We start from the raw sequence: 26,320 nt of genomic DNA on the forward strand, positions 1-26,320 counted from the left end.
TTAGCCTCCTACACCAACTATTTTTTATTTTTATTTTTTTAATGTTTATTCATTTTTGAGAGAGAGAGAGAGAGAAAGAGAGAAAGAGACAGAGTGTAAGCAGGGGAGGGATAGAGAGAGGGAGACACAGAATCTGAAGCAGACTCCAGGCTCTGAGCTGTCAGTACAGAGACCGATGCAGGGCTTGAACTCACAACCTGCGAGATCATGACCTGAGCTGAAGTCAACGCTTAACTGACTGAGCCACCCAGGTGCCCCATTACTATACCAACTATTAACAACATAAAAAGAAATGGGTTAGGGCCATTATTTTTATAAGTTTGGGCTCAGGGTGCCTATATAGTGCATTTAGGCACAGCTATCACAAGGCCAGTCAGAAGGCGCTCTTGTGCTGACCCCCATGCTCTGCCCCTAGAGCAGGGGAGTTGCTGTGAGGCCTCCACGGTTCCTTCCTAATTTGAGAACAAGTACAACTTGTAATTCTATGCTCAACTGATTAGGACATAATAGAAATAGTGTTATATAATAACAGCAGGGGCTTTGCAGATATCCTTTCTTTAATCTTCATACAAGCCTAGAGATTGGAGTTACCATTATCCTCATTTTTACATCTGAGGAAACTGAAGCATTCTTGAGGACGCTGTTAATTGAACCAGGATCACATGGTTACCAAGGGGTGAAGCCAGGATTAGAATAATCCCTCTCCAGAGCCCACACGCCCAGCCAGTAGGAAGGAGTGGGCTCTTGAGCCAGACTGCCTGTGTTCACATCTTTGCTCCAGTACCCAGTGGGCTATACGGTATGGAAATAATCAAAGTAATGACATCAAAAAATACCATGTACCAATAGCAGTGTTTTATGTTTTCAATGAGTTAACACATGTTTGATTCTGAGAATGTTGTCTCACACAGGGAAAGTACTGGATAAAAGTTAGCTCATCTTTCTCCTCCTTCCCTTCCTGCTCTATACCAACTCTCTGGCTCAACAAATCCTGTTCTGTTTCATGTTCATAGACCATGCCTTTACCTGGAAGATACTTTTCTTTGGTCACAGGGGGGCTTCAATAAGAAAACACAGATGACTTAGGCCAAAAAGAGAGAAGTAGTAGCCACAGTAGTTTACAAAGTAGTTTACTCTTTGGCTTATTAGCTGCGTGATGCTCCCCAACTTCTCTGAATCTCATAATACTTGTATCGCACAAAATATTTATAAGGCTATGCACATGGGTGTATTTTGAAAGCTGTGAAGAATTATAGAAACAAACAAAATTATCATCATTACACAAAACACAACTCCTAGCTTGACACTGTGTCTAAGCAAGCAGCATCCTGTTTCCGCTCACACAGTCCTCCCTGTCCAGAATTCTTTATTCAAACGCTATCATTCCCTTCAGAATCAAGCTCAAACACAAATTCTCAAAAATATTCCTTAGCTACCCTGGTCCGAATAAATCTATCTTTTCAAACTTCATGAGTATTTATCATCTTAACTGCTTTATGTAAGTCTGTCCTGAGTCACCAACTATATTATCAATTCCAACAAATCAGCAACCCATCATTGTGCCTTTTTATATTCAATCCATGTGCAGATACAACTATTTTCCTTGCATAAAAAATGGAAAGAGGAGGAGCTCTCAAAGATTTTAGGATTCGTACAAGGGAACAAAATTCACTGAGTGATTCAACAAACTTTTGTTGGGTACTTCGAAGCAGGCCAAGCACAAAGTGGGTACTAAGGATGTTACACACAATACCTGACTGCCAGACCCCAAGCTCAGCAAAATGAAAAATGTACATAGGCCTGCAGTCCTTGATCCTGATCTAGACACACAGGTCTGGTCTGAATGAGTAGTAGTGAGCTGGTATACTACCCACAGATGTTAAGTTGGTTCTTGGGACCTGATCCTTTTTCTTTCTCTTGCTAAACTGTTCAGAAACCACTAAAGTAGAGAACCTACCAATGCTCCCAAGATCTCTTCCAAACCAAGGACAGTCTGTGGACAAGGCTGGAACTTCGGAAGGAGTTGGAGTGGAAATAGAATAGTCTGATAACTTGAAAATAAATTTATTAGCCCAAGTGCATAATAAACCCCACCATAAATAATTGGAGGAATATGTCTAAATTCCCCCATATGATCCCAAAATAAATAAATTATTTTTAAGCTAAAATTTATTCATTTAATAAATATTAACTCACTGCTATTACATGTTTAACTATTATCTGGCTTCTTATCAATGAGACTGTTTTTTATAATTTTTTTAATGTTTATTTATTTTTGAGAGAGAGAGAGAGAGAGAGAGAGAGAGAGAGACAAGAGAGACAGAGTGCAAGTGGAGAGGAGCAGAGAGAGAAAGGGAGACCCAGAATCCCAAACAGGCTCCAGGCTCTGGGTTGTCAGCCCAGAGCCCAACACAGGGTTCGAACTCACAAACCACGGGATCATGACCTGAGCTGAAGTTGGACAACTGACCGACTAAGCCACCCAGGAGCCCCGAGACTGTTTTTTTTTTAAAGATAGTGCTCTCACCACTTACAGAAATAAAAGCAAGCACAATCTCTTATCATCCTGCATATGACGTACTCTACATGCGTCTCCAAAGTTCTGAATTCATAAATTAGTGTTTGTTTTTGATACTGATGTAAGAGGTCTTTTTACATTTCCTTTTAAAGATTTCTGCTCTTCGTGTCCTCAAACTGAAGAAGCTGCCCAACTGCCACCGTGCCAGTTCTAGGGTCACTGAATTAAGTGCATCAGTGACAATAGTGACAAAGCTGCTTGCTAACAATGCTGAGAAATACACATGGAGCATAGATTCATTACTATGTTGCCATGAACTTGAGAGGAAACGGGAACTCTTCAAGGAGAAAACTAACATCAAACAGAGCTGACAAGACAGCCAGCGGTTTGACTCAGGATCTGTCTCCTTATCCAGACTGGTTTGGGTTCAGCAGCTGAAGTTCAGGGTTCAGGGCTATTCTCACGGGGGCTGACTTTCCTACCACCAGACTCTTAAACGGCTTTGTTTCTTTTTTTAAATGTACTGTTCTACATTGCTATTAATGTTGTAAGAGCTCTTGATCATAGTTTAAAATTCTAGAACACTCTGTATCTTTCTCTATATTTCTATGGTAAAGAAAAATAAATTGGTATTTTTTTCTTAGGAATATGGAATGTCAACACATAAGGATTATTTGTTGCAGAAATTATGATTTTCTATGAAACTCAGAAATGTATCATAAAGCACTCTCTTTACTTGATCTTAGAACTTAAAAGTATAGTATTTTTTATTCTTTGTGTTATTTTTAAGGAGTACAGATGGTCTACTAGCATATTCCTCACCATCACCATTATTACTTATTTATTGTACTCCAATGGTATGCTAGATACTGAATAAGATATAAACAAAGACACAATCCCTGATCTCAGGTGAACAGTTCAAATCCAACCACATATCAGAAATTTCTTTCCTTTCCTGTATTCCTTCCCTGAAGAAAGGGAGTCAGGGAGACCAAAGAAACAACCTGTTAAATAATAACTTGACATAACAGATGATCTTAAGAAAAAAGAAATTCTGGACCCAGAGAGACAGAGAACCAACCACCCCCACAAGCTTGGCTTCTTGATAACTGAACTTCTAAACAGACTGGTAAACTCTAAATTAGGTCACATAATTTGGAATGTGTGATGGAACTTTTAACAAACTATTCCTTATGCCCCAAGTATTGTGCTAACAACTACAAATAGAACAGTCTTCTATTCACATGGTACTTCTAGTCTAATTGTGTTAGTCAGTCAACAATCAATTACAATAAGGTCTGTAAATCTTAAAACATAATAGGTGTTTTTGCAAGAGCCTTGAAATTTACAACTTGGGGAAAAATCAAGTAGGTAAAAGTTGGAAAGTAGTATTCTAAGCAAAGGAATCAGTAAATACAATTCTCATGAGATTGGGAGCCTGGTTCTAATTTTTACTAATTTAAGCAAAAAAAAAAAAAAAAAGAAAAAGAAAAAAGATTGGTAACCCTATAGATGCTACAGCTGGTAACCTTATATTAGGCCTTGGCATTTTGTGCTTAAAAATGAATTCGCTAATTTTAGGTAATATTTGTGTATTTTGTTTCTAAATGGCTAGTTAAATGAGAAACTTTCAGGCTGCTATATATTGCCTAGGATGTCCTTCAAACTACACATGTCGTTCTTGATTTCAATAAATTGATTTCAATAAATGAACAGCCAATTTCAACACAATTTCACAATTTCATATTCTTTTATTATAGTGCTGGTGTAAGAACTTTGATTTGATGAATGGAACTTACAGGTCTGTTGAAGATTAGCTAAAAGACATTCCTAAAAAAGAACATAATTGTTCTTTTTTAGGGGGTTCTTTTCCACTACTGCATTTCAACATCAGCGTTCTTTATGCTTCCTGACTATTCAATGATACAGTATGGGTGCAAATAAAGTATGAATACGAATAAGAACTAGTTTAACTATAAGAATGGTTAAAATCACAATGGTATCCAGAAGAGCTGAACAAAGTAACAGATTAACCAAATACTGAATCAAGAGTACTCCCTGTGAGCTCTACTAAGATGCTTCACTTTCTATGCTTTGGTGGGCTACCATATTCCATTTCAAAGATGAAAATATTTCAATATTTGTTTTATGTATTAATATAAGAAACAGAAACTTAAACAGATGCTATTACTATCATTAAGGGCCTGAATCCTCTGAAAGAAACTGCCACATTGGTGAAGGACTAGAAAAGGAACCCAAAGCCCTGAGAAGACAGGCTATAATTTGTGTCTCCACACTTCTGAAGGTTACCAAGTACAGAAGAAAGTTGTGAAATAAATAATAAAGTGAAAGAAAAAAGTATTTGTTCAGTTCCAAGAGGCACCTTAGAGGTCATCTGGTCCAGTTCCTCCTTTTACAATTGCATAAACTCCCAGGGAGGATATTCGCCCAAGATCATAGAGCTAGTGTGGTCATGCCCCAGGATTAAGTTCATACCTCTTGATGCTATGGCCAACTTGCCTTCCATTGCACTGAGTTGGAGGCATATTCCTTCTCCTCTGTACCTCAAAAATGACAGAAGTGTTGAAGAGATAAAGCTATGGTAGTAGTAAGTACCTAGGAGCTGTGATCAGGAAGATAGGGAGGGGAAATTAGTGAAATGTTTGATAGATTGGCCAATTTTTACATGCTTTTTGGTTTCTGAGTCCGGTCTATAAGGTTGGCTTTATGCAAGGGGTCCTGTCCTTATTCCCAATAAGGAATTTCTGTTGAGTGTCCCTACCAAGGGGGACATTGAGGAATCAAGTCAGTTACCACTGTACTTTGTTCCCTTGGAAATTCGCTTCAGTCATTGAAAAAGACAAGTGGCAATAACTGGCCTGAAGCTTAATTTGGTGAGATTTTGCGATATGGTAGATCAAAGACTGTGGATGAAAAAGCCATGCTTCACTGACGTATTCTGAAAAGTCTTCACTGAATCTGTGAAAGTCAAGTATAAGTTCTAGCCTACAAAACATATCCTAACATATGATTTTATTTCTTCAAAGGTTAACTATATGCTCTTACCAATAATATGTATATCACTATTCTCTCCAAAACAAATGATGGCAAGTTATACACCTTATGACAAAAATCAGTACCAACAATCGAGACCTTATACCAGTAAGTAGTTCCTTGAAAAGTTTATTCATCAAGTAAAGCAAAAATACTTGTAAGAAACAAAATCAAGTCTAAGGAAGGCTTTTGAGCAGCCATAAAGCAAGTAAAGATGATTTTACAAAGTACAGAAGTTATCACAACATTATTTGTTTTCCCTTTCCTTCCCTTCCCTCTCCACCTTGAGTATATGATCTGTGTTTTATGACCTGTCTAAATAACTACTTATTAACAGGTCACTCTTCCTGTGTGTCTTCTTGACATAATAGGGGATTAAAACTTTGTATTAGCAGAATCCTTTGGTTACATGAAATTTTATTCATAAATTTAATTTCTCAATGAGTTAAAAGTAAAGTTACCCTGCTTGGCTGGGGTGGGAAATGAACACTCTCTTCTCTAGGTCTCCCCCATCCCTAGCCTTAGGTATCCACACAAGACAGGGATAAGGACAGCTATGAGATTCACTAAACTGCTGCTTCTAAACAAATGATACGCCTCCCATTCTTTTTCATGCTTTCTTCGTACTGAAATAGTGATCAATTTACACTCTTCTGAGTATCACTCAAAAATATTACTATGCACCTGATGCCTTTGTTATCAGTGCCATTCAAAGAAGAAACAATGTGATCATAAAAGCTGAATAATTTTAATAACCTTACTTTAAATTTCTTGGGTTTTACCTGTTTTAGAAAAAACACTCCAGCATATTTTAAGGAACTGGATGATTTTATATTCAAATAAACATGGAATGGGAAATATAAATGTATGAACTAAGATCTTTAAAATAAAATTACTCCACCAGAAAAATATAACAAGACTCCAGAATAATGAATACCAATACCTATAAAGAATAAGATATAGGGGCGCCTGGGTGGCTTAGTCGGTTAAGCGTCCGACTTTCGCTTGGGTCATGATCTCGCGGTTCGTGGGCTCGAGCCCCGCGTCGGGCTCTGTGCTGACTGCCAGCTCAGAGCCTGGAGCCTGTTTCAGAGTCTGTGTCTCCCTCTCTCTCTGACCCTCCCCTGCTCACGCTGTCTCTCTCTCTCTCCTAGCAATAAATAAAAATATTAAAAAAAAAAAAGAATAAGATATAGAGTATCTAATTAGATTTATATACATATCTAGATTCAAAACTCCTTCCTAGTCTTTTTCTTTTCTTCAAAAAAATGGTTATATTGTCAAACAAAAAGGCAAAAAACCATCTAGGGAATACATAATTATAATCATAAGAATCTATAATACCCAATATGTTATTTAATAAAATACTTTTTAAAATTAAGTCATAAGTTCCCAGGGGGGATTAACAAAATGATGTATCCAAACAATCACTTGATTATGGTAAAATTAGATATAATCTATACTGCATACAATGGATAAAGCACATTTTTTCAATCAAATTCACATTTTCAGTTAAGAACTGATCAGAAATAGGACGATGGAGACTGGAAACATAAAGCTGTAACCCTTACTTGGCCCCTTACATTTTGGAAAGGTATCTTTCCAATTGGTGTCAGACAAACAAAGAGAACAAAAGAATATCCAAAAGAATAAGCTGAATTCAGATTCTATCAAAGTATGCCCTAAGCCAAAGTTCCGGGACACTAAGACAGCTATTTCTTCCCAATTTCTCAGCTAACACAGAATCTTAAGAACAAACGCAAATATCCATACTTCAAACCAGTATAACATGGAAGGATGTACACTTTCAATTCTCTGTGCATAAAGCAGAAGGAAAAAGGAAGCTCCTTTTGTTCTAGGTAAAAGGCCTTAACCGTAGACCTAGTGAATTTGTCAGTCTTCATACACAGTCATTTTCTTACTATAAGAAAAAAATTAGCTCTTTTTTTTTTTTTACACATAAGACTATAAAACTTTTATTCAAGTTTAAACCCTCTTGTCTCTTGAAACAGCCTAAAGGCACATTCAACATATGCTTGGTCATTCTAAATGTTTCCCTAAGATTTCATAACCTAAAATCCATTTTAGAAGGCAATTGTATTTTCACCTTCAGTTTAGAGCATGGGCTTTGGACACACAGACAGAGGTTTCAATATAGATCACCTCTCTGATATGGCGTTGCCTCATCTACAGGCAACAGAGGGAAATAACATTCCTCCCATAACACTGAAGATTGAATTAGGGGCAGCTGGGTGGTTCAGTCGGTTAAGTGACCAACTTTGGCTCACGTCTTGATCTCACAGTTTTTGTGTTCGAGCCCTGTGTCAGGCTCTGTTCTGACAGCTGGGAGCCTGGAGCTTGCTTCACATTCTGTGTCTCCCCTCTCCTTCTGTCTCTCCCCCTCTTGCACTCTCATTCTCTCTCAAAAATAAATACTTAAAAATATTAAAGAAAGATTAAAGACTGAATTAAATAATAGGTGAAATAGATCTAGACGTCTCTATAGTATCTGGAAATTAAGATGTTATTTAGATTATGGGATTACTAATTTAAACTCCATTTTGAGTCAGTTGCCCAACTTTCTCTTTCAAGACACACATACTGGCTCATCAACCCATTACTCGTCCATCCATTCCTCACAATGGATTACCTATGTATTAACTCTTAATTCAACTTGAACAAAAGTTTCCTTGTCCATATACGGTTCTGTCAGTTAATTGTTCCATGAGTCTGACCAGTAGAAAAAGATGTGCCTTGACCACCCACTTGGTTGGATTTAATGTCTTGGGTGTGGGAGATTTCATTTTAAAGAAATCATTTAGCTCTCTCTTGGGTTTCGGTTTGGCATAAATCATGCATTTTTAAGCACAAGTTCCTTCCAAAATTATTATGAGGATTATGACCCTTTATGTGCATTTTTCAGCTGCCTACCTTACTTTTTTGGTGTTGCCTTCTATCTAATGTTCGCTTTTTAAAATATTGACAAATAAAAAATCATTCATAGCATATAATGAGAGTTTCAGATATCTAAAAATACAACGAACAGGGACTACTTTAAATATGCAGTTATAATATTTATGATATCGGTGACAATTGCATTGAAAATTCCAAAGTATTGGAACCATCTAATTATTAAGATTTTACTTCCCCTGCAGGTGTAAATACATGAATCTAATAAGTTTTCTCACTATGAAAAAACATACTTATATTATATTAAAATATTAAAACGATTTAATGGGCTTCGTTTCCTTCCATAAGTAAACTGAGGTTGTGTCTGAACCAGCTTCAGGCAAGGGAAGTTTCAAACATAACGTTTTAAAAACTAGCCATTATTTCCCATGTTGAAAAAAATTGCAATTTTATTTCCTCACAGCAAATGAAACTGTCAGGAAAATTTAGGTGTAATAAAATTGGGTGGTTAAACCAACATGCTGGATTTGAAATAAAACTGAATTAAAGGAATTAAAATTAATTCTTATGTCAGTCAACCCTTTAAAAATTCTATTCAAAACTTACTGTTCTTACAAACAGAACTTCCTTGTTCTTGATCAAGCACGAGGCTAACTATCTGCTTAATGACCACTAATGGCGCTGCAGTTGAAACAGCGGGCGCATCGAACAACATTTTGCATAAAAATATGTTGCTTCTGGCAACTTTTCTGCCTAAAATAAAAAGTTGTCAAGCAGGGTGACTTTAGTGGTACAGAGTTTTAAAATGGTGGATGCGGTCCAAGGTTAGCTAATAACGGCTGACATGGCCTGGAATCTTGAGGCCTAAATCAACATTGTTTTCACAGCTGTAATTAAGCCACCTAATCAGAAGCACATTTTGACGGGACAGTTTCTGCAAGCCAGACATTACAATTTCTTATGCCTGGAGCGCAGTGGCTCGTGAGAGGTCCTCGTTTAATTTCAGGTTAAAAAGAAGGGGGGCGGGCGCAGTAAAATAAAAAGACTACTTTTTTTTTAAGCAACACACAACCGTTGAAATGAAGCAGGCCTATGTGTTCATGCCTTGACCAGCCTCGCATCCCTCCCTCCCCTGGTTCTCTGCTGAGTCCCCCAAGTCTCAAGTGGCGGCTGCACACAGTGAGATGCAGGGTCTCTGCCAAGATCAACAGATGAGCTGGTCTAAACTGGCTCTCTGTGTGTTCTGATTGTAAATTGTGCTGGTGATGATTACAGAACTCTAACACAGGATGTCGACTCTTAAAACTGTCCAGAGAAAATAATTTTTTTTTTTAGTTCAGGAAAAAAAATTTTCTAACTTTTTTTTGTGGCTTGGTGCATAGTGTTGTGTCTATAAATTTCATATGATTCAAATGAATTCGCTCAAATTAAGCAGCTCTGTTATTTGGAAAAAAAAAAAAAAAAGAAGAAGAAGAAGAAAAAGAAGGAAGGCCATGGCTTGGCTCGGTGCAGGGCCCTGCATCTCGGGCTGTTTATAAAACAGTGCTGTAGAGCACGATTCTCCACCAGCACACCAGCCCTGCGCTTACACCACCTGCCGCCAAAGATAGATATTTCTAAAATGATGAAAGTCTAGGCTGTGATAGTCACATCTTATCAAGTAGCTGTTGATGCCTTTAAAAAGCTAAGCCCCCAGCTGAGGCTGTTTTCTACAGTGTTGTTGCATTCTGCAACATTTAAACTTTCAACCCCAGAGGCCATTGTAAAACTATCAATACGAAGGCACTAGTCACTGGAGTCTGATTACATTTAGTTCTGCATTTTAATTACATATGGATTCTATTAACTAAACCTTTTGCCTTATAGGCAACATTTTAATCAAATTACTATAATTTTCAAATATGTTACAATAGTTTGACGAGTTAAAAGTTCACATTCCTAACATATTAAATATCAAAAAAACTTCACATGAAAAAAGGAAATACTCCTTACAAATACGCTAATACATTTTCAGATTACTTTGGGGACTTTTTGACTACCTCGTTACAAGTTATATTGTGAGATTTATATAACTGGTGTACATTTATAAATGGGTTATTGGTGCTGAATATAACCAAACTCAAGATATAATTATGTTATAAATTTAGAAACATAGGCTCATTTTATTGTTGTAAATTGAAGCAAGAACAAAATGAAACATAGTTAGAATCCAAATACTCAAAATCAGTATTTGTAACTTCGACTGAAGAATTTTAGAGCTGAGAGGATATTGAGATTTCATCTAGTTGAAATCCTTCATTTTAAAGCCCAGAAAACCCAAGGTCAATTTGATTGTATAATTTATTTTCCACAGCTTTGTGGGGAGTGGGTAACAAAGCGTGTTCTGGAACCTACGTTTCCTCCGATTCCCCGTCATGCTACTTTCCAGCACAACACATTGCCATTCTGTGAAAGCAACAGTCTAGCTGCCTATCTATACCACACAAGAATGAAAAGAAACATTTTTTAATGTGGTAAATCACACACAACATAAAATTTACTGTTGTAATAATTTTAAACGTACAATTTAGTGGCATCAAATATATTCAGAGTATTGTGTGACCATCACCACTTCATAGCTCTAGAAGTTTTCCGTCACCCAGGAAGGAAACCCCATTCCCACTAAACAGTCATTCTCTATTCCTTCCTCCCCATTCCCCTGCCAATCATGAATCTGTCCTCTGTCTCTATGAAGATAGAACATGCTTATTCTGGACATTTCACATAAACGGAATCATATATGTGGCCTTTTGTGTCTGACTTCTTTCATTTAGGATAGTGTTTTCAAAGTATGTCCGTGTTGTAACATGTATCAGTACTTCATTACTTTTTATGGCTGAATAATAGTCTACTGTCTGGATATACCACATTTGTCTATCCGTTCCTCAATCAATGGACATTTGCTTTGCCTCCATCTTTTGGCTATTGTGAATAGGGCTGCTATGAACGTTTGCTATTTTCCTTTTTTGTCTTTTATAGTATTTTCCTTGTCAGTGAAAATGGTATCTCATGGTCTTGATTTGCATTGCCCTACTGACTAATGATGTTGAGTATCTTTGCCTGCGTTTGTTGGTAATTTGCATATCTTCTTTGGAGAAGTGTCTATTCAAGTCCTTTGCCCATTTAAAAAATTAGGTCATTTGCCTTTTTTTGCTGAGTTGTTGAGTGCCGTACATATTAGATCCCAACCAGATATATGATTATAAAAATTTTCTCCCATTTTTGGGGGTGTTTTTTAATGCACAAAAGTTTTTAATTTTGATTAAGTCCTATTTATTTTTTTTTGTCACTTATGTTTTTGGTAACATATCTAAAAATCTATTGCCAATTCCACACTCATAATTTACTCCTATGCCTTTTATTAAAAATTTTTAGCTTGGGTGCCTGGGTGGCTCAGTTGGTTAAGCATCCGACTTCAGCTAGGTCACGATCTCACAAGTTTGTGAGTTCAAGACCTGGGTTGGGCTCTGTGCTAAGAGCTCAGAGCCTGGAGCCTGCTTGGGATTCTGTATCTCCCTCTCTCTCTACCCCTCCCCCACTCGTTCTTTGTCTCTCTGTCTCTCTCTCTCAAAAACAGATATTAAAAAAATTCTTAAAAATTTTTAGCTTTTCCAGTGTGGAGTTTCCTCAGGAAACTAACAATAGAACTCCTCTATGACCCAGCAATAGCACTGCTAGGAATTTACCCAAGGGATATAGAAATGCTGATGCATAGGAGCACATGTACCCCAATGTTCATAGCAGCACTCTCAACAATAGCTAAAACATGGAAAGAGCCTAAGTGTCCATCAACAAACAAATGGATCAAGAAGATGTGGTTTATCTATACCATGGATACTACATGGCAATGAGAAACAATGAAATCTGGCCATGTGTAGCAACATGGATGGACCTTGAGGGTGTTATGCTGAACGAAATAAGTCAGGCAGAGAAGGACAAATATCATATGTTTGCACATATAGGAGGATTAGGAGGAACTTAACGGAGGACCATGGGGGAGAAGAAGGGGGGAAATGGTGGGGGAAAGGGAGAGAGGCAAACCATGAGAGACTCTTGAATGCTGAGAACAAACTGAGGACTCATGGATGTGGGGGGGAGGGGGGAGATGAGCATGGAGGAGGGCACTTCTGGGGATGAGCACTGGGTGTTATATGGAAACCAAATTGACAATAAACTATTTGTAAAAAAAAAAAAAAAAAGAAAGAAAGAACGAAAGAAATCAAGATGGTAGGACTGTAATCCTAAAGGTAGCATTTATCATTTCTTTTATGCACTTTGATTAACCAAGTGGACACATAAATAAAAGAATTAAATAATATAATCAACAACAACAAAAAAATTTTTAGCTTTTCTATTTAGCTCTTTGATACATTTTGAGTTAATTTTCAAACATGGTATGAGGTAAGGGTTTAAGGAAATATATTTTTTAAAATAAGCTTTCTACTTCCGAAATAAACCTCTCCTACTCATACTTTTTGCTAGATGGAGGCATGGTGAATCATTGCTATCAATAAACATTTACTGAGTACTCACCATGTGAGTAAAAGGCACTGAATTTGGTCAATTTATGTCTTTGTGGGTAAATATATAGAAGCAGCAGTCCCCAAAAATCTGACAAAGTTTAAAATTATTTAAGTGCTATGCTGCAAAGAATGTTCTTCTTTGTCACAAATAATGTGGTGTTTTTGTTTCTGTTTTTGAATGGGAGAAGAAATGTACAATTTATTTACTTAAAACGATCATAGACATAATAATATATAAATTATTCTATTCCTTCTCATTAAGTGTTTGCTAGAGAAATATATGAAATATAGTATGATGAGAATTTCAGAAAATTCTGTGTGGGAAAAATTGGGGGGGAATTATGGTTTATGCAAAGTGTATGTTCCATAATGAGTATGTACTGACTAAGTATCATTGAAGGAGTGTTCTTCCAATTAATTTCAGTTCAAATCAACCTGCGTTAATTGACGTCAGACCATTATAACGAATTTTTTAAAATGTACAACATGACCTCACAGACTCACAATATGGTAACACACACACAATTAATTGACTATATAAGTCAGAGTATTCAGACAGATTAATACAGTGATAAATGAGTATAACAAAGGGAACCCTTACTTCTGCCAACTGGGAGATGAACTGAAAACCAGATGGAGTCAGAATATACCTGAATGTCAACGATAAAGAATTTTTACTTCATCATGAAAGTTTAGAACCAAAATATGTTTTGAGTCAAGATATGGCCTGCTCATATCTGTGTGTTAGAAAGAAAATCTGGGGGCACCTGCCTGGCTCATTCCATTAAGCATTCAACTCTTGGTTTTGACTCAGGTCATGATCTCACAGTATGTGAGTTCGAGATCTGCCTAGGGCTCCATGCGGACAGTGCAGAGGCTGCTTGGGTTTTTCTCTCTCTCCAGTTCTCTCTGCCCTTCCCCTACTCACTCATGCACGCTCTCTCTCTCAAAATAAATAGAAAGAAAGAAAAAGAGAGAAAGAGAGAAAGAGAGAAAGAGAGAAAGAGAGAAAGAGAGAAAGAGAGAAAGAGAGAAAGAGAGAAAGAGAGAAAGAGAGAAAGAGAGAAAGAGAGAAAGAGAGAAAGAAAGAAAGAAAGAAAGAAAGAAAGAAAGAAAGAAAGAAAGAAAGAAAGAAAGAAAGAAAGAAAGAAAGAAAGAAAGAAAGAAAGAAAGAAAGAAAGAAAGAGGAAAGAAGGAAGGAAGGAAGGAAGGAAGGGAACTCTCACACTAATGTGGCCAAAAGGATGGAAGGGGAAAACTACATATGGGGAGACCCACTGGAATAACTCAAGTTAAAGTCACTGTGATCATAACAGTAGAAGGAGAATGGATCTAGGAGATCTGAGGTGGAAGAAACAGTGAGATTTAGCAAATGACAAAATATTGGTGGCAGATGGAAAGTGGGGCAAAGGGTACGTCTTCTGCCTTGGGCTGCAAAGTGGAGAGTTATGTCAGAAATAAGGAATGTAGGAAATGGAGAACTTAGGAAACTGGGGAGTGGTAAAGTTGAAGAAATGTTAAGTTTGTGACCTCAGTGAGTCTGGGGGGTTTTGCAGAAAATTGAAGTGGAAATTTCAAAACATCTAACAGGCAATTGAGACCCATATTCACTTGCTGCTATTCTTTGAACAGCTAGTATAAAAAAATGAGAGCATTAGATTGTCAAATTGCCATTTATATTTTCTACAGTTTTATTACTGATTGATGAAAATGATCAGAATTTTAAATGTTCATTTTTTTTAAAGTTTACTTACTTATTTGGGGTGGGGGAATGAGCATAGAGAGGGAGAGAGAGAATCCCAAGCAGGCTCTGCACTAATAGTGTAGAGCCTGATGCGGGGCTTGAACTCACGAACCATGAGATCATGACCTGAGCCAAAACCAAGAGTCGGATGCTTAATCAAGTGAGCCACCCAGGAGCCCCTGAATAGTTATTCTTGCCACTCCATATTCCACCCTTGCAGTATTTTATCACTGAAGAATAGAACTGTATAAATATATTTATTATATTTTATACTTCTGTATAAAATCAAATATGTCTAATATAAAATATTTATATATTATTATAGACATACGGATGATATATTTATATAATTAGGTATACTATATTTATATATTAATAGGCATATAAAATTTAGAATATCATGTCCCTACAGTCACTCTCCAGGTATCACCCATCATGAAAGTAGCTCCTCTTAAACTGCATGATACAAACACTAAAAGACTAGAAAGAACATGTGTGGCCGAGAGAATATGTAGTATTACCTGCAGGCCCCTATTTACTATACCAACCAAAGCCCGGGTTTCTGGAATATGAGAAACCTTTAAAAGTTTGGAAATGTATGTCAAGGAGCAAAGGAAAATGTCTGCATGTCGACTGGGCTGTCCCACCTTTCATATTTTGTCTCCCTTACTTAGCTCTGTTAGTCTCCAAAGGCCGGAGGTGGAGCTCATAATAAAAATATGGGAGAATTTAATGAGCATCTAACTAAGCAATATTTAGCAAAAGGGTAAAATGAATGTTGTCATGGCATCAAATGTCAGAGACTTTTGAGAAGAACTAGAAAAAATGAAATTTGGAGTTGGGAAGAGTAAATACATAAAGCAGAAGGTGTAGATGTTTGCAATGCAGCGGTCAGAGACGCCATGGTCAGAGAGCCTGGACAGCTGAGATCACTTATACCCACACTGACTAGGCCCCTGCTCCATCTCATCCCTCCCAGTTCTCCATCTCATTCACTCTGCTCCGGATACACAGACAGCTTTCCATTCCTTGAATGCCCCGTACTTTCCCCTGTCAACTACTGATTTTTTAATCAAGTTTTGAATTTTAATTCCAGTGTGGCTAACATACAGTGTTACATTAGTTTCAGGTTTACAATATAGTGATTCAACACTTTGTACATCACTCAGTGCCCATCATAAGTGTACTCTTAACCCCCTTCACCTACTTTACCCATCCCTTCACCTGCCTCCCCCTGGTGACTATCAGTTTGTTCTCTATAGTTAAGAGTCTATTCTGTTTCTATTTGTTGTCTCCTTTTTGTCTTTGTTTGGTTGGTTTGTTTCTTAAATTCCACATATGAGTGAAATCATATGGTATTTATCTTTCTCTGACTGACTTATCTTGCTTAGCATTATATACTCTAGATCCACCCATGTTGTCGCCAATGATAAGGTCTCATTGTTTTAATGGCTGAGTAGTATTCCATTGTGTGTGTGTGTGTGTGTGTGTGTGTGCGTGTGTGTGTGTGTGTATAAATGGTGTGTGTATATATATGTGGGGGGGGACATATATATATGGCATATATATACATATATATATACATGCCCATACACACCATATTCTTTATCACCCATCTATCCGTGGACACTCAGAATGCTTCCACAACTTGGCTATCATAAATAATGCTGCAATAAACTGGGGTGTACATATCCTTTTGAATTAGTGTTTTTGTATTCTTTGGGTGAATCCCTAGCAGTACAATTAATTACTAGATCATAGGATAGTTCTACTTCTAATTTTTTGAGCTACTGTTTTCCACAGTGGCTGCACCAGGTTGCATTCCCACCAACAGTGCATGAGGGATCCTTTTTCTCCACGTCTTCACCAACACTTGTTGTTTCTTATATTTTTGATTGTACCCATTCTGACGTGTGTGAGGTAACCTCCTACTTAGTTTTCATGTTTTTCAGCTAAGGTTTCAGTTTCTCAAGTGGGTCATCCCAAGCCTCTGTGATTCGACTTCAAGATCATTCTTTTTTCATTATTTGTATCACAGTGTATTTTCGACAACACCTGAAGTGCCATGAAGGCAGAGACTTATCTTGGGCCAAACTTCATTCTCATAGAAAAGCACCAAACAAGAAATCAGAGGCCTTGGATTCTAATCTGTTGGGCTCTAATTAAACACCTAGCAGCAAGATTCTAGAATCTGTACTTTACTGTACTGCACAGCCTCTCCCAACAAATTAAGCCATGGCTTATGGCTCACTTAGAAAAAAATTTTTTTCTTGAATGGTTAAAAATCTCAATAATAAACATCTTAAGTCAACTGTGATAAATTATTTGAAAATTTATGAAAGCAACTTAACTAGAGTAAGTTACTTAAATTGTCCCTTTCTTGATCCTCACAACACTAATACTGACAACGAATCCTTCCTTCTTTCAAGAAAACGTAACAGAAACAAAAGTGACAAAATATGATTTGAAAGCTTAAGAAAAAGAGGATTCTTATTTTTTATTTTTATCTTACCTGAACCAAAATATCTAAATCTTTCACCTTTATAAACAACACAATCCCTCTTGACAACTATCAAATCTGACATATTCTGAATAATATGCAAAGACATCTTCCCTGCAAAAATACTAACCGGAATGCTCCCCTGATTTGTAATTTGTTACTTTCTCATAAATAAAGGACTATAGAATTGAAAACATACTGGTTAAACATACAGGAGAAATTAGGCAAATCAATATAGTAACTTGCAGCTCTGTAACTCACAGCGAAGTATTCAGGTTTGGTATTTTATGTTTCACAGATTGAAAGATCATGTGTGTCTCCCTGGCCGTGGGTGTGCCAGTTTCCAAACACCCACGGGTAATTGGTTCTGACTGCTGCGCCATTCTCCACTGGGCTGTCTGCAGCTCGAAGGCTCTTCACTCAAAGCCCTTTCTGGTTATTATTACTCAAGATAAAAGCTCTAGAACAGCCCTGAGTTAATGGGTCAGAGACCAACATACTGAAAATGTTAACATACTGGCAAGTGCACAATTAATGAGAACATTTCGATGCACTCCAGCATTATTATTATCTATTTGCTGAACAGAAAAATGACAATATCACCTTAAGAGGGATGAAGCTTTTCAAGATGACGATTCATGTCTACAATACGATCAATCTCTTTCGATGTATTACAACACCAGGATTAAGTTTTTCCTTCATAATGAATATTTATTTTTCATTCCTAGATAGTGAAATGGCTGGAAAAGATGGTTAATAAACATATACTGACTGTCCTCAGTTCATTAAATGAGTAATAACAATGACAACTACCATTAACACTGTACTTAGTATGTGCTAAAAGCACTGACTTAGAAGGGTTGTTTTTAGGCCTTTTGCCTATGCATCAAAAGATTTCGTCATGGTTCCATATATTTTTTAAAGCTATGAGTATAGCTTAGCTGTGGGAAAAATATGTAACTTTCAGAAAATGGTTTTTATTTAACTTATTAAATAAAATTTATTGTGAGAAGAAATTTATTAAGCACCTGTTAATATGCCAGTGTCTTTAATCCTCAGACCAACCCTACAGTGTAGGCAATTTTATCTATGTGTTACAAATGGAGAAACTGATGCTTAGAGTATTGTATGGGTAATAAATAGGGTGGGTGGGTATCAGAGGTTGAGACAGCCAATTCACCCAAGAACCCAGTAATGAGTTTTGAGAACGGCTTAAATAACAAATATTAGGAAGACCAAACAAGAACATCAATAGCAAAATGGTAAGAGGCAGAATCAAATCAGACTCTAGAGTAAAAGTCGAGGATTGGATGGTGCAAGGATGGATTGGGAATATATGAAGGTGGCTTTGGAGTGGCCATTGCAAGCAGTCTTGGGTTCTGGTGGGTACAGGCTGTTTGGGTGGGGTGGCTGCCTTTAATGGAGAGGGGGCATGTAGCTAAAGCAGCAATACATTTTCTGTTATACAAAAAAATAAACTACTTGTTATACAATTTAATTCATTAAACATATGTATTATCCATAACATCTATTCCTCAAACCAAAATAAAACATAAATTTTTATTGGTCTGCCCCTTACCAACATGTCAAATTGCTACATATTCTTCAAAGGCTCCTGCAAGCATCTCATCTTTTAATGACAATGTTATGCAGAATGAACACCTCTTTCATTGGTGCTCCAAAGACTTTACAATGCCTATTTTTGTGATTTGCTTCTGTGCTTGTTTCCCTTGTTAGGAACACACAAGAGTAGAGATATGTCTTATCGCATCTGTTTCCATAAAACAAAATAGTAAACAAAAATCCAAAAATACCCATAATTATATTAAATGTATATGGTCTAATCATGCAATTAAAAGACAGAGATTGTCAAATGGCTAGACAAAACCAAACCAAACTATATTTTTCTATGAGAAACCCACTATAAATTAGGTTAATTAGGTTAATTAGGTTAAACCCACAATTAGGTTAAAAGAAAAGAATGGAAAAAATATATCATGCAAACACTAGTCAAAAAATATCTGAAGTATGAAAAGTTGAAAACTAAAATTATAAAAATGAACAGTATGGTAAATGTGGTCAAAATCAAACTTCTGGAGGCCTATATTCAAGGAGATACTAAAACATAATTAATTCACTCTCATATTAAGACAGAACTCCCTGAATCCTCTCTGAATATTCCATTCCTATGTCTCCCACTTAAATCTTTGAGATATAAATCCTTGAGAGTTTTTAAATTCACTGGGGTTTTTTTTCTGTTTTGGCCAACTCCCACTTAGTCTGCACCTCTTGCTGAAAGAGCCTTTGCTAAGGATCCCAAGGGCCTCCACACGTTAAATCCAAAGGCCATTTTCTTTTTTTTTTTTTTTTTTAAATATTTTTAGTTATTTCTAGGAGAGAGAGAGAGAGAGAGACACAGCGTGAGCAGGGGAGGGTCAGAGAGAGAGGGAGACACAGACTCTGAAGCAGGCTCCAGGCTCTGAGCTGGCAGCCAGCACAGAGCCCGACGCGGGGCTCGAACCCACAAACCGCGAGATCATGACCTAAGCGAAAGCCGGAAGCCTAACCGACTAAGCCACCCAGGCGCCCCCAAAGGCCATTTTCAATCCTCACTTAACTTGGTCTTTGGCAACATATTACACTATTGATATGTCACCCTTCTTAAAACATTCTATTCTCATGGCATCACACTTTTTTATTTTCCGTTGATCTCTTTGCCTGTTCTTTCACAGCCTCCTTTCCAACCTTATCTTCTTCTCAGGCATTGTATATTGGAGTTTTTCAAGTTTCATTCTTAGGCCTTTTTTTCATCTTACTCTATAAACTTTCCCGACATTCTTGCTAACAGCTTCAAGTCCTATCTATGTGACAATGACTTAAAATGTGTATTTCTAGGTTGGCATTTTGCTTGAATTCCCTATCAACCAACCTTTCTGATATTTCCAGTTGGATGTCTCAAACATACCTCAAACTCAATATACTCAAAACTCAACTCACAATATTCCCTCCTATTCATTGTTTCTCTCAGTAAATAAGATCATGGATCCATTTCCAAAAGGAAAGAATCTAGGAATTACCTCTCACATTATGTGAGATAATTGTTTCTTCATGCCATAGTCAAAGTGATCTTTTCAAAAAACCAAATCTGAGCATGTTACTCCTGCTTTAAAGTTTTCCAGTGACCTCTCCCTTACTCGTAAGACAAGAAACACAAAGTCTGACTTCTGTCCTTCTCTCTAGACCATTCTTCTCTCACTCAAGTCTTGCTCTCTTTACTCCAGCCACACTAGTATTTCTCAATTTCTTCTTTCCATCATAGAGTCTCGTAGATGTTCTCCCATCCCTCCTACTAATCTGGAACACTACTCTCTTCCTGCATAACTCCTACCAAGTGTTCATATATTAACTCAAGCATCATTGACCCCAAAAAGGCTTTGCTGATACCTTAGTGTAGGGTAGGCTCATTTGTTTTAAAAGCTCTTATATGTGCTTTTCAGTTCTTTCTTCTCAGGGCAGTTATCCTGGTTAGTAAATATACATCAGTATAATTATATGAAAATAATTTCTTCTGCTATGGTATTTTAAGTTCATGAGAGCAAGAATTGTCTGTTTGAGTTAACACAGTATCACTAGGACCAGAATTGTGCCTGCTATAGAGTAGACGCTGAATAAATATTGAACTAACGGATAAAGAATTAAAAACAATAATACAAAGAAAGCAGAGCTCCAGTAAGTAGAGACCAGAGAGCCAAGGAAGAAAGTCGATAAAAAAGGGAAAAAAGGAGATGAATGCTTAAAGAAGAAAGTGGTTAAAAGTTTCATATGTTACAGAAAGATTAAAAGGCATGAGAAGGAACATGGCATTAAAAGGCATGGATACAGAGCAAGCAGAAAATTATTTGTGACCTTTGAGAAAATAGTTTCAGTGGAATGATAGAATCCAGAGAGCAGCAAAGTTGAGGAATAAATGGGAGCTGAGCATATAGAAGAAGCAAGGAGGCCATTTTTTAAGAACGTGTCAATGAGAAGGAGGGAAAAACAGCCTGTAGAAAGGGCAGAGAGCTCAGTCACTGGACCATACTGACAGTGATCACAGAGGAGGAATTACAAGCTCCAGGCTACAGTAGGAAGCAGATCAAAATGACAGGGTTGGCAGCTGAAGATGGGAGGTTAGTAAATAATCTTTTAATCCAATTACTTTCTATCAACAGGATGGTGGTAAAAATACTAGCTAACATTTCTTTTTTAGACTAACTACTCACTAAGAGCAAAGCCAAGTCTAAAGTACTTCAAAACTTCTCACTAGAGCTCCCAGCATCTCTGTTAGGGAGTAGGATCATGAGCCCCATTTTACAGATGGAAACTCTAGTTAGCCACGCAATCTGCAATTGATAAAATTAAAATTAAATCCACATTTATTGACTTCTATGGAACACACTATTGATTCCTAATTCCCTTGTCCCTTGACTCATTTTAGCTAAGAGTGTTCACGTGACCCATTTCCAGACAATGGGATATAAGTGGAAATATGTTTGGAACTTCCTTGGAAAGCTTTCCCTTTTTAAAAAATATAAAGGGGGCGCCTGGGTGGCTCAGTCAGTTAAGCATACGACTTCGGCTCAGGTCATGATCTCACAGTTCGTGGGTTCGAGCCCCACATCGGGCTCTGTGCTGACAGCTAGCTCAGAGCCTGGAGCCTATCTTCGGATTCTGTCTCTCTCTCTGACCCTTCTCTGCTCACACTGTCTCTCTCTGACTCTCAAAAGTAAATAAAAAACATAAAATATATATATAAGTACTTGGATATGTTTTTATACATTTAATATCTATTATCTATTACATTTCTATTAAAATTTACAAATATTTAAATAAACTCATATGAAATATAAACATTTACATTGCTTTTAAAGGAAAAGCCTTCCAAGGCTTTATTGTAAAACAGATATTGCTGGGCCATCCCATTCTTCTGACTTGAATGTGATCGTAAATCCTAGAGCTGGCTTGCTGTCTTAGGACAATGAGGGAATAGCAGAGAAATTACAGAGAAGCTGAACCAGCAAGAGCCACAGGACAACAGACACCTACTTCTAGACTTCTTGCTATGTGTGGGGAAAAAAGAACACAAAGAACCTGGATTTTCTAAGTCATGTTGGTCAGGTTTTTTGTTGTTTACACTTCATTGTATTCCTAATGGATATCATTCCAAACTATATCACCTCTCATCTATGAAATACACCGACTGAGGTGCTTCTCCTCAGAGAGTTCTTAAGGGGTTCAAATGTGAAAAAGCATGTACAAATATGTTAAAAAATAAAATTATTATTATACCAATTTATTACTGTTTCAAAAATAGTAATTCTCAACTAAGGAAAGAGACCAGGGAGTAAAGAGCCTATGGAGATTGGGCATTGGGCAGCATTCTCCTAGAAAGACACGTCCTCAGTACCTGGGAGATTTTTCACATTACACATGCCCCCTTTTGAGAATCATTGCTAGGGTGAGCCACTTCTTACAAACAAAATGGTGAGCATATCCTCACAGATGTGTTCAGAAGCGGGAAAGGCAGAGCAGTTGAGTTGTATGATGGTAGTGAGGCACACTTTCATTAAGTCATTAGTAGAACAATAATTGATAAAAAAAAAATTTTTTTTGACCCATGGGGAAACAATCCTACCTTATCAACTTTGGCCTTTCTTAAAATAAAAGTAATTACTTTTAAATGAATAACAGTAACAAACAATAAAGAACTGTATGACCCAACAAAGTTGACACAGCTTCATATACTGAAATATTAACCAATGGAACCAGAGAGGTCACAGGAAGAAATGTGAACAGGCTTCAGAGAAAGGCTAAAATAAATTTAAAATACTCCATTTTTTAAATAAGTTTACTCTTTTATTTCTCTTGGTGGAGATTAAATTTACTACTCTCTCTTTAAGAAATTAACAAAGTCATTTTAAAAAACTGAACTTGGGGCACCTGGGTGGCTCAGTTGGTGAAGCATCTGACTCTTGGTTTCGGCTCAAGTCATGATCTCACAATTCGTGGATTCAAGTCCCACAGTGGACTCTGCACTGTCAGCACATAGGCTATTTGGGATTCTCTCTCCTCCCTCTCATTCTCTCTGCCCCTCCCCTGATTTTGTTTTCTTTCTCTCTCTCTCTCTAAATAAATAAATTAAACTTAAAAAATTAATAAATAAAAATTAAACTCAACATCTCAGGGCCCAAATAATTGGTTTGGTCATTTATTGGATGACATACTAGTATTTTCACTCAATAAGCATCAGTTAAACACCTACTATGGGCCAAATGGTTTTTGCCTCTAGAGCAAAGAGGAAATAGCAGTGAAGAAATCCCCAAATTGCTTGCCTCTATGTGACTTACATTCTATGAGGGTAAGGAACAGACATTGACCAAATAAATAAAATGCAGTTTATGTCAATCAATAATAAGTGCTACAGTGAAATAAAGCAAGATGGAAGGTAGGTAGGCAATATGGGGCGAGAATGAGACAGAGTTTGGGGGTGAGGGGAAGGCTGGTAGCTGCAATTTTCAGTGCTACGGTCATAAAGGTTTCATTGGGATGCAAACACTTGAGCTGAGATCTGATGGAGCTGAAGAACTAACCCATAGTCACGCAGCTATTTGCTTTAATGCGAACTCTTTTTCTGTTGAATATATCATTGGAAGAGGGTCAGTCGCTGAAGGGCAAAATGATACCGTTTTTCCTTATAAGTCACCCTGATCCACCATAATCAAACCAAAAAAAAAAAAAAAAGGAAAAAAGACATTCCAAAGATCGGCAACCTTCTGAATCTCACTGTTGATATATCTGACTTTGGAGAAAAAAGTTTAAATGCTTATTTTATTCCCTTATTCACTTTTCGATACTCCCCAAACACACATTTCACATGTAGAAAATTTTGTTTAGTCTTCACTGAGCCCAAATTTCATCATGGGCTAAAATTTTAAGACATAAAATGGCTGCTGAAACGGAATTTTAATCATCTAGATGAATCACAACATGCGTCTTTAGCTAGGCATGTATTATGGATAAGTCTAGTTTTCTACAGAGAATAATCACATGCTCTAATTACCATTTTGGTTATACGCATAATTAATAATATTCTGTCTTAATGGGACACGCTGAATCTTCAGACAGTTGCAAGCTTTAACTATGCATACTGCCAAATCCAACTGTCAGCTACACTAGCAAACACAAAGGAATCTTGATGTTGTGTTTTAGCATTGATAACAGTATGCATATCTTTATACATGATACAATGGAAAAATTAATTGCCTTTCTTTCTCACAATCTTCTCCACACTAATAATTTTACATTTCTTGATTGATCATTTACCCTAAATTATATATAGGCGAGTGATATAAGCCCTAAAAGCATGAATGTAAAGTGACCCAGGACACAAAGGAAAAGAAAAATATCGCGGGACTTACTGATTGTAAACTTTCATTTTCACGTAAACAAGCTGTGTGAAGTTCTGATTTCAACGTTGCAATGTGACTTCGATGAGATGTCATCTCCTTCTCTAATGTAGCAATTCTAGTGCTTGCTAGCTGGTAGACATCCATGAAACTTTGAATCATAGCCTTAAGAAATAAATATAATGTCACATACAATTCAAATAAAGCTGTCCCCAAAGAAGAATTTCCATAATTTGAAAGCAAAATCATTAAAATTTTAAAATAAACAACTTTTCATCTTTCTTTAAAATGAGAAAGCTAAACCTCACATTTTATATTGAGAACAGTGACTATTTTAAGAAAGTTTGGGAGAAAAGTAATTGAAATTTCTTTTCCAGAGTATACATTTAAATAAGATGTGCTTTGATCTATTGTGCTTAAAATGTAGAAGGCAATTTTTAAAGATGACACACTTATTTGCTTTGTAAAGTTAAATTCAAGTTGTAATTTGACCTAAATTTCAATCGTAAGACACACAATAGATGGATATATATAAGCAAGATATCTTAAAATGAGCTGAGTTAGTAAAGTTTTCAACCTACCTAAAAAAAAAAAAACCCAAGTGTTTTGAAACAAAAGGAGCTAAAATAATCCTGTAATTTGTGTAGGAGTGAATAATGTGATTCTTATATTGTACAAAAAGCATAATTATGTTCATTCATATAATAGAGAATTGCTCTTATTTTGTACTATGTATAATAAAATAAATAACACAAACAAGTGTGTATAAGTTTTTCTCCCCCCTAAATAAATTATATCTGGGGGATTGTTAGATTAGACCTCTGTATTACATTTTATTCATATTTCATAGACTTTTTCTTCTAAAGCAGCTAGTAGTGAATTTTGAGTCCAAGAATACTATCAGATCTTTTTTTAAAAAGCCTTTCAAAATATTTCAAATATAGCAAAAATCAAATATTTCAAAGACATATTCAGATATAGTGTTATGTTATTTACAAGAAAAAAAAATGTTCTAACCACAGCAACATATTAGTGAAATGGTAGCCAGTCTGAGAATTTCCAAATTATATTCAATCCGAAGGGTCCTGATTTGGAAAAGCTTTGAGAAATGAAATATTTGAGCAATTCCAAATGCACATGAAATAATAATTTGGTGAGCAAAGAGTAAGAAACAATGTACACAATGTCTGAGAAACAGAAGTACGTTAACCATTTGCAGGTAATAGTAAGAAAATTCACACCTTTTTGCCTAATAAATTGCTATCTGCCCTAAAACATTAAACTCAGGCACCATCTTTTTCAACAAGCCTGTTTACAATTCAAAGGCACTGTTAATTTTTACTCTGGCCCTGTGTGGGCCCCTCATGCTTGCTTCTACTGTAATGTTTATTGCTTTAGCAGAATTATATTAATTTACTAAACTGAGGAGATCCTAAAGCCAGATACTATGTCTAATCTCTGTATCACCACGGATGTTAGTGGCCCAGAGTGAACCCTTGTTTGAATGAATGAATGAAGGTAAAACTGGAAAATATAAAAAAACACAAGTTGAAGCCATATGTTGGCATAAAATGCCTTATAGGAAAG

The 26,320-nt window shown here is 36.6% G+C and overlaps 1 protein-coding gene across 1 annotated transcript in view; it reads right to left on the reverse strand.

The window, feature by feature from the left end:
* Positions 1-26,320, reverse strand: part of CCDC171 (coiled-coil domain containing 171) — a 293,576-nt gene that overhangs the window by 20,806 nt on the left and 246,450 nt on the right. The window contains exon 25 of the mRNA XM_039240931.1: positions 24,746-24,898. Within this exon, the coding sequence (XP_039096862.1) occupies positions 24,746-24,898 (153 nt within the window). The remainder of the gene's footprint in view (positions 1-24,745; positions 24,899-26,320) is intronic.

The sequence above is a fragment of the Hyaena hyaena genome, unplaced genomic scaffold (genome assembly GCF_003009895.1).
Source record: "Hyaena hyaena isolate Hyena2069 unplaced genomic scaffold, ASM300989v1 scaffold_185, whole genome shotgun sequence".
Lineage (NCBI taxonomy): Eukaryota > Metazoa > Chordata > Mammalia > Carnivora > Hyaenidae > Hyaena > Hyaena hyaena.